The 9726-nt window shown below is 50.4% G+C and overlaps 1 protein-coding gene across 8 annotated transcripts in view; it reads right to left on the reverse strand.

Moving 5' to 3' along the window:
• LDB2 (LIM domain binding 2) overlaps positions 1-8605 on the reverse strand; it is a 395214-nt gene extending 386609 nt beyond the window's left edge. For all 8 annotated transcript variants that reach the window (XM_060246192.1, XM_060246194.1, XM_060246193.1 and 5 more), the window contains exon 1: positions 8465-8605. In XM_060246192.1, the coding sequence (XP_060102175.1) occupies positions 8465-8596 (132 nt within the window). In that variant the 5' untranslated portion in view covers positions 8597-8605. The remainder of the gene's footprint in view (positions 1-8464) is intronic.
• Positions 8606-9726: the final 1121 nt, after the last annotated feature.

The following is a 9726-nucleotide window of genomic DNA, read 5'->3' on the forward strand; positions in this document are numbered from 1 at the left end:
CCTGCCCCACAACAGACACCCTGTGAGGTGGGTGGGACTGAGAGAGCTCTCCCCAGAAGCTGCCCTTTTCAGGACAACTCTGCTAGAGCTATGGCTAACCCTAGGCCATTCCAGCAGCTGCAAGTGGAGGAGTGGGGGATCAAACCCGGTTCTCCCAGATAAGAGTCCACACACTTAGGGTTGCCAAGTCCAATTTAAGAAATATCTGGGGACTTTGGGGGTGGAGCCAGGAGTCTTTGGGGGTAGAGCCAGGAGAAATTGGGGGTGGAGCCAGGAACAAGGGTGTGACAAGCATAATTGAACTCCAAGGGAGTTCTGGCCATCACATTTAAAGGGACTGCACAAATTTTAAATGCCTCCTTCCATAGGAAATAATGAAGGATAGGAGCACCTTCTTTTGGGGCTCATAGAATTGGACCCCCTGGTCCAATCTTTTTGAAACTTGGGAGGTATTTTGGGGAGAGGCACTAGATGCTATACTGAAAATTTGGTGCCTCTGTCTCAAAAAACAGCCCCCCCCAGAGCCCCCGATACCCACAGATCAATTCCCCATCATTCCCTATGGGAATTGTTCATGGAGGTGCATGATGGCTCTGGGGGCGGGGCTTCTCCCACCGGCCAGCTGGCTGGGGGAGGGGGGAAGCCTGTAAAACGGGGGGGGATCCCCCTCTGGGACCTCGGGATTGGGAAGCCTACACACACTTAAGCACCGCATCAAAATAAAGTGCACAACTGTATCATCCCGAAACCATCTCCACCCCTCCCCCTCCCCAGTCTATGGAAAATCTGTCTTCCACAAAACTGGTCTCTGGTGCCAAAAAGGTTGGGGACTGCCGATTTAAAGGGTCCACAAATCAGCTGATCGGTGGGGTCAAAATCATGTGGGAGGGGCAGCAGGAGCCAGTCACCAGCCTCGTGAATCATTTAAAGGGCCCCCTCCGCTCCTGGCTCCTAGTGATGGGGCTGCTCACCCTCCATGGTCCCCACTGTTCCCCAGCTGCCCTGGGGGGATATAAGAAGCAGGAAGACCAGCCATGTCTCTGTAGGCCCCGATCTGGCTGTGAGCACTGCCAGCCGGTCTGCACTTCCTTTACAGAAGGTGCCCTTCCCTCCCCAGGCCAGGGCCGGTTCTGCACCCTGCACTTCCCCGGCTCCACCTGCAGCCCCTCGGGCCAGGTAGGGAAGGATCCTTCCACCCTTGGAGGGTCTCCTGCAGCAGCTGGGTTAAGTCCTGTGGTGAGGTGGGGTGGCCGTGGCTCTCTCCAGGCTGGTGGAGAGCCAGTGTGGTGTAGTGGTTAAGTGCACGGACTCTTATCTGGGAGAACCGGGTTTGATTCCCCACTCCTCCACTTGTACCTGCTGGAGTGGCCTTGGGTTAGCCATAGCTCTCTTATCTGGGAGAACCAGGTTTGATTCCCCACTCCTCCACTTGCAGCTGCTGGAATGGCCTTGGGTCAGCCATAGCTCTCTTATCTGGGAGAACCGGGCTTGATTCCCCACTCCTCCACTTGCAGCTGCTAGAATGGCCTTGGGTCAGCCATAGTGGTTAAGTGCACGGATTCTTATCTGGGAGAACCGGGTTTGATTCCCCACTCCTCCACTTGCAGCTGCTGGAATGGCCTTGGGTCAGCCATAGTGGTTAAGTGAGCAGACTCTTATCTGGGAGAACCGGGTTTGATTCCCCACTCCTCCACTTGCAGCTGCTGGAATGGCCTTGGGTCAGCCATAGTGGTTAAGTGAGCAGACTCTTATCTGGGAGAACCGGGTTTGATTCCCCACTCCTCCACTTGCAGCTGCTGGAATGGCCTTGGGTCAGCCATAGCTCTCTTATCTGGGAGAACCCGGTTTGATTCCCCACTCCTCCACTTGCAGCTGCTAGAATGGCCTTGGATCAGCCATAGTGGTTAAGTGCACGGACTCTTATCTGGGAGAACCGGGTTTGATTCCCCACTCCTCCACTTGCAGCTGCTGGAATGGCCTTGGGTCAGCCATAGCTCTCGCAGGAGTTGTCCTTGAAAGGGCAGCTGATGTGAGAGCTCTCTCAGTCCCACCCACCTCACAGGGTGTCTGTTGTGGGGGGAGAAGATATAGGAGATTGTGAGCCACTCTGAGTCTCTGATTCAGAGAGAAGGGCAGGGTATAAATCTGTAGTCTTCGTCTTCTTCCTAGAGGACAAGATGTTGGAGCTGGAGGGTGCTGCTGATGTCAGGGGTGGGGTGTCTGAGCTGGGTGTTCTGAGCAGCCCCTGGCAGCTCCATCTCCGCACGCCTTCCTCAGTCAGTCAGTCAGTCAGTTTATTGTTAGTCAATGTCCAGAACATGTAAGTCATTTAGAACAACCTTAAAAAGTACCTTATAAGAAGTCCCACAAAGAGTCTACATATTAAGATTTGATTACTTGAGGGTTATAACAATAAAAAAAGAATATAAAAAATTATTATTTAACCCTTTAAATCTTTTTAAAAGTCACTAGAAGAAGAAGTAGTAAAGTCTCAAATGGTTAAATGGGCAATCAATGTGAACAGAGAAATACAAATGGATACGTGGGAGCACCTTTGGAAGAACTCGATGAAGATCTCAACTTGTCAGAATATTAAGGAGAACTGTTTTAAGATGATGTATAGGTGGTATATGACTCCGAAAAAGCTGGCTAGGATGAGTAAAAAGATGTCAGATAGATGTTGGAAATGTGGAAAACACGAAGATTCTTTCTTTCATATGTGGTGGACTTGTGAAAAAGCGAAAGAATTTTGGAAGATGATACAAAAAATCTCCAAAATTTTGGGTTACGACTTTAAGAAAACTGCAGAGACTTTTTTGCTTGGATTACAATTAGAAAAATTTCCAAAGGAAGACAGGACTTTAATTTGGTATTTGCTCTCAGCAGCTAGAACATTGTATGCGCAGCTGTGGAAACAGGGAAAAATACCAGAGAAATGGGATTGGATTGTGAAAGTTTTATCGTGGAGTGAGATGGACAAATTAACTAAAACTTTAAGAGACTATGATTTAGATATATTCAAAAAGGAGTGGAAGAAATTTAAAGGATATATGGAGAAAGAGTGGAATGTAAAAAGACATTGGACAATCTTTTAGTATTAATGAGAAAAGAAACGTATTGAACTTTGATTGGTTAGTGGTACCTTTATAATTGAATTTAAATTTATAACTTCGGGGAAGTCAAATATGGGAGGGGGGGTTGAAATATCATATGGGTTAGTATAGAAAAGAGACAATTAAATATTGTAACCGTATGTTATTAATAAATTGTTAAAACACAATCTTTTAAAAAGTCACTTTAAAATTTGTTAAAAGATTTACAGTTTGGCCTTCCTCAGCTCTGCAGCCAAAGAGAAGGGGCGTAAACCTGGCATGGGTACCCATAATTCAAAATGGGCCGGTGCCCTCTTTGCCCCACTGCTGATTATGGCCCCGCATTTCCCCACCTAGAGTTGGCAACCCGACCTTGTAATCCTTACAACAATGCCATAAAGGAGGCCTGCATCCCCCGCCCCCGCCCCGTCACACACGAGGGTCTACAGAAACAAGGGGCTTCCTTTTGGCCATTTGGTTTGCAGTGGAGATCTTGAAGCTGGGAATTTCCTGATTTCAAATGCAAAGCCTTTTTTTACACCGTCTGGTGCCTTTTCCATGAATACTTCTGAGCAGCATCTTCTGAAATCTAGTCACCCAAAGTAAGAAAATGCAGGACAAAGAAAAGCTGTTGGAAGATCTTTTCACTTTTTTCCATGTTTTAAACTGCAAATTAAACAAATATCTCAAGGGAACACCTTAAAGCATATAAAATGTGACACGCGGCATCATGCAGGGACACTCCCCAGAGAGCTGGTCTGGGCACACAGCATCCAAGAGAGCATCCCTTTGGTGACAAACTCAGACCTCCATCCATGTGAACTGTGAAATCGCTCTTCGATATCCTGTGGTTAGGTGAGACCATGACAGCCAAAAAGAGGCACATATTTTTTTTTTAAAAAAAGGAATAAATCCCGTGACTCTGACAAGTAATTTGTTTGTGTGTGTGTGTGTACGTTAAGTGCCATCAAGTTGCTTCGGAGTTATGGCGACCCTATGAATTAACACCTCCAAAATATCCTGTCTTTAACATTTCACTCAGGTCTTGTAAACCAGGGGTCCTCATCCATGGCCTGTGAGTTGTATAATTATTTCATTATATATTACAATGTAGGAGGAGGAGGAGGAGGAAGAAGAAGAAGTTGGATTTATATCCTGCCTTCCACTCCAAATTTCAGTCTCAGAGTGGCTCACAATCTCCTTTACCTTCCTCCGCCACAACAGACACCCTGTGAGGTGGGTGGGGCTGAGAGAGCACTCCTCAGAACTTGCCCTTTCAAGGACAGCTCCTGCAATAGCTACGGCTGACCCAAGGCCATTCCAGCAGCTGCAAGTGGAGGAATGAGGAATCAAACCCGGTTTTCCCCAGTTAAGGGTCCGCCCACTTAACCACCACACCAAACTAACAGAAATAAAGCGCACAATTGTATTATCCTGAAACCATCGCCCACCCCACCTTCCCGGTCCATGGAGAAATTGTCTTCCACAAAACCAGTCCCTGGTGCCAAAAAGACTGGGGACCACTGCTGTATATGGAGGGCCCTCGTGGCTTCTTTGACTGAGTCCATCCATCCATCTCCTTTTGGGTCCTCTTCTTTTCCTGCCGCCTTCAGGGTTTCCTGGCATTATTGCCTTTTCCAGCGACTCTTGTCTTCGCACAATGCGACCAGAGTTACAGTAGCCTCAGTTTAGTCATTTTAGCTTCTAGGGAGAGTCCATGCTCGATTTGATCTAGACCCTGCTCATTTGTCTTTTTTGCGGCGCAGGACATCTGTAAAACTCTCCTCCGACGCCACATTTTAACAACAAAGAAGGAAAGTTATTAGAAAGTCGATTATCAATACCCTGATCTTTCCCTGACTTGTGTAAAGTGTCCGGGCGCTAATTACTAACAAAGGGTTTCCTTAGAAACCTTGTCTCCACCCCCAGGCGCTATGGCCCTTCTCAAACTGGTTTAACAGGCATTCTGCACATACCCAGAGGCACCGTTAGTTCCCATAGCGACCCTAGCCTCAAAAACCTGGCTCCAGGGCTTAGCATCATAGAACTGTGATAAAAATCAGGCCTCAGATTCAGCAGGAATTCACAGGAGTGCAGCTCTTGAATCTTTCTGAGGGTTCCCCCTCCTCTTCCTCCCCACCTACCTTGTCCATTGAATAGGAGGTGCAGCTGCATAACAATCCATGGACTAGGAGAACAGGCAGCCAACCAGCCACGAGGAGCTTCGCCACACCCCCAGCAGCCCTCATTCTCTCTCTCTCTCTCTCGGCTTGGCTTCGCGAACGAAGATTTAAGAAGGGTGCAATAGCCCACGTTTGCTGCAGGCTCGCTGGTGGCTGACAAGACCAATGTGGGACAGGCAGGTCCGGCCACAGCGGCTGCAGGGAAAAGTCTGATTTGGGGTTGGTGCTGTAGCAGTGCGATTCTTCCTCAATCTCCTTTTGTCCTCAAGACCAGCTATGCGTGCGTTCTCAAAGGAAGAGACAGCCTGGTGGATGGTGTGCCTCCATGCTTTGCGATCTGAGGCTAGGTCAGACCACTGGTGATGGTTGATGTGACAGGTGCTAAGGGATTTCTTCAAGGAGTCCTTGTACCTCTTCTTTGGTGCCCCTCTATTTCGATGGCCGGTGGAGAGTTCGCCATACAGGGCAATCTTGGGAAGGCGGTGGTTTTCCATCCTAGAAATAACCTCATTAACCCCTGGAGAAACCAACACCACCCTTTTCCCTTCTTATGTGATTTTGGGTATTGGGTGGCTTGCTGGCCTTTTGACTGGGAGGGGGTGGCTCAGGAGAGCCCCAAGTGAGCCAGCCCGCCCAAACAGGCCTCGCTCACCCAGAGCTCTCCTTTCTTGTGTTGGGTTGATTCTGGCTGGGGGGTGGGGTGGCTAATGAGTTGTGCTAATGAGCTCCACCACCTATTTTTCTACAAAACGACCCCTGATAAAAATAACTGAAGCAACGTATTTTCAAGTGGCAATCACAAACTCTTCGAACATCAGTAAATGATAAATTTCTGGGTATAAAAATTAATATACAATTTTTTTAGAAAAGAAGCATTCCTCTCGCCACCCTAAAATTTCTCAAACTGAAGCTACGACTACTGCAGGAATACAAACTCTCAAAAGAACACCAAGTCTTTCAAAATGTATTATTGCCATCAGGGGAAGTCTTCTCAGTTGAGGAGAAACCCTCAAAGAAAGTAGCTGCTATATGAATCAGAAAACCTCACCATTAGAGGCAAAATTTAAATTACTACTGAATTTACATTTTGATTCTTCACACACCTATAACAGATTAGACAGAGATAGATGATGATAGATAGATAGATAGATGATAGATAGATGATAGATAGATAGATAGATAGATAGATAGATGATAGATAGATGATAGATAGATAGATAGATAGAGAGATAGATAGATAGATAGATAGATAGATAGATAGATAGATAGATAGATAGATAGATAGATAGATAGATAGATAGATAGATAGATAGAATTTATTTTTGTTGCTTTCTTCCACCTAGTCTGTGTATAGGAATAACAGTCGTGATACCCCTCAAATACCACACATAGGAAGAAGGACTAGGGCAGCTGGCAACATCTGGGAAATTGGTGAAACTGAAGGAAACACAAGATAAGCCACCATAATCCGCAAATACAAAGGTGTACATCCCACTGGGCAATGTGTGAACAACAACCAAATTCAACACCTCTCAGCCCAGATAGGATCAATGACTACAACTCAGGTTACAAAGGGAGTTGCAATCCCTGTACGTTTAAAAAAAAAAGAAAGTCCTTCAAGGAGAAACAAGTCAAGCAGGTCTACTAAGAAGTAAGCCTGACGGAATAACAGGAAACCCCCAACCAGAGCTGAATTACCACAAATCACCGTGTTTCCATTTTTGGATGGAGGAGACATGAGAAGACACACTACTGAGGAGAGGCGAGGAGTCTCCTCTGCGATACATTTCACTCATCTTTCACGGAAATCCTGTAGCTGTTTCACCAAAGTGGAATTCTCCAAATTCACTTTAGTTGGCATTCATTGGCAACTCCAACACACTCTCTCGGGCTTTTGGGTACCCTACTCCCACAGAGGCCGACATCCTTGGGAAAGAAGGGTGTCGCCGAATCTCCCACCTTTTTGTGGGGCACATGTTCCTGCAAGCTACCAACACCTGGAGAACTTTCCACCCAGGGACCATGCAGAGACCCGCTTGGAGATCAAGGCAGCCAGATTTCAAGAAAGACACAAGTCCTATTGCCAGAGCTTGGCAATCGGTCGCCTCCCTCCCGACCCGCCAATCAGAAACCAGGTCACCTCTCCTGAACTAGATCCCAGCCACACACACACACACATCCCCCCAGCCCATAGAGCTGCACTTAACAACTAAGATGCGGGATTCTTGGAGAGCAACTTTGGGTCCCCGGGAAAAGTTCCGCTGCCACCTGCTGCGGCAGGCCGCGCCAAAGGCCCCACACCCCCACCCCTTCTCCCCAAAGACACCCATCCCAAAGCACATGGAGTGACACAAAACAGGTGAGCCACTGGAGGCACACGGAGTAACAATGCAGCCCTTCCCCCCCCCCCAAAAAAAGCACGCACACAAACACACTTCTAGCCTAAGTCACCCCTCGAGGGGTCTTTTCTTCTTCCGTCGCCTGCAAATCCCCCTCTTTTTAAGCCGGGAGGGAGACACCCGCGGTTTTGCCAGCGAGCATCTTTTGAACTCAGCCCTGCGCACCCGCCACGGGGCCGCGATTCCCCCCCCCCTTGCAAAAAAAAACCCAAAACCCTCCGCCTTGGAGATCATGTAGACGAAGCTGCCGGGGTGGGGGGGAGAGGAGGGGGCTTTGCACTGCGACGCGGAGCTCGGCCGCTTTCCCTTCGCCCCCCCCCCCAAAAGAGCCACCCTTTCCTCCCCGGCACGCCCGTTCCCGTGCAACGCGCTGCCATAACTTTGAACAACTCTCTGCAGGTAAGCCTCCCCCCCCCCCGCTCCTCCTCCTCTCCCCCCGCGCCGCTCGGGGGGGAAACCCCCAAAAAGCCCCCTCGGTCCCTGCAAGCAATACCTCGCAAGGCTGCAAAGCGGTGCAAACGCAAAAGGGGGCCAAAGGCAAATGCCCCGCGGCGCGCGCCCCGAGCAACCCCAGGCGGCGCGCGAGCGAGCTGCCTTCTCGCACCGGCCCCGGGGAAATGCTGCAATCGCGGGCGGCGGGAGGGGACCTTTCCGAAGTCTCTTTTTTTTGCAGGCGGAAGAGTTGCACGCTCGGCAAGCAGCAGCGGGCGAGCCCTGGGGTCGCGGGACGCCCCCCCCCCCAAAAAAAAGAGAGACCCCCCCCCTCCCCTCCCCTCCTCCCCGGGCTGACCTCGGCGCGCGCCTGCAGGCGCTTGTTCATCTCGTAGACGCGGTACTCGGGCTGCACCATGTAGGCGGCGTGGCGCCGGTAGAAGGGCCCGAAGGGAGACGAGTAGAAGGGGTCGTGCGGCGTGCTGGCCATGGGGCGAGGGCGGCGAGGGGCACTCGGGGCTGGGCGCGCAGGAGGAGGCGGCCAGCGGCCATCCAGAGCACATGGGCTGCTGCTTGGTGGGGCTCCGGCGGCGCAAAACTACGGCGGCGGCGGCGGCGACGCCAGGCGGGGAGGGCGAGGGAAGGAGGGAGGGAGGGCGAGGGGAAGGGAAGGGAGGGAGGGAGGCTGCTGGAGCCAGGGAGGGAGGGAGGGGGGCCGCCGAGCTCCGCGGCTGCTTTGGGACTGGGGGGGGGGGGGGCAAAGAGCCACGTAGAATCCATGGCAGATGTTTGAGAGCCGCGAGCAGTGAACATATGAAGCTGCCTTCTACTGAATCAGACCCTCGGTCCACCAAAGTCAGTCTTGTCTTCTCAGACTGGCAGCTGCTCTCCAGGGTCTCAAGCTGAGGTTTTTCACACCTATTTGCCTGGACCCTTTTGAGGTGGAGATGTCGGGGATTGAACCCGGGGCCTCCTGCTTACATATGAAGCTGCCTTATACTGAATCAGACCCTCGGTCCATCAAAGTCAGTCTTGTCTTCTCAGACTGGCAGCGGCTCTCCAGGGTCTCAAGCTGAGGTTTTTCACACCTATTTGCCTGGACCCTTTTGAGGTGGAGATGTCGGGGATTGAACCCGGGACCTCCTGCTTACATATGAAGCTGCCTTCTACTGAATCAGACCCTCGGTCCATCAAAGTCAGTCTTGTCTTCTCAGACTGGCAGCGGCTCTCCAGGGTCTCAAGCGGAGGTTTTTCACACCTATTTGCCTGGACCCTTTTTAGGTGGAGATGTCGGGGATTGAACCCAGGACCTCTTGCTTACATATGAAGCTGCCTTCTCTGAATCAGACCCTCGGTCCATCAAAGTCAGTCTTGTCTTCTCAGACTGGCAGCGGCTCTCCAGGGTCTCAAGCGGAGGTTTTTCACACCTATTTGCCTGGACCCTTTTGAGGTGGAGATGTCGGGGATTGAACCCAGGACCTCTTGCTTACATATGAAGCTGCCTTCTCTGAATCAGACCCTCGGTCCATCAAAGTCAGTCTTGTCTTCTCAGACTGGCAACAGCTCTCCAGGGTCTCAAGCGGAGGTTTTTCACACCTATTTGCCTGGACCCTTTTGAGG

Source organism: Heteronotia binoei, chromosome 9, assembly GCF_032191835.1.
Source record: "Heteronotia binoei isolate CCM8104 ecotype False Entrance Well chromosome 9, APGP_CSIRO_Hbin_v1, whole genome shotgun sequence".
In the NCBI taxonomy this organism is placed as follows: Eukaryota; Metazoa; Chordata; class Lepidosauria; order Squamata; family Gekkonidae; genus Heteronotia; species Heteronotia binoei.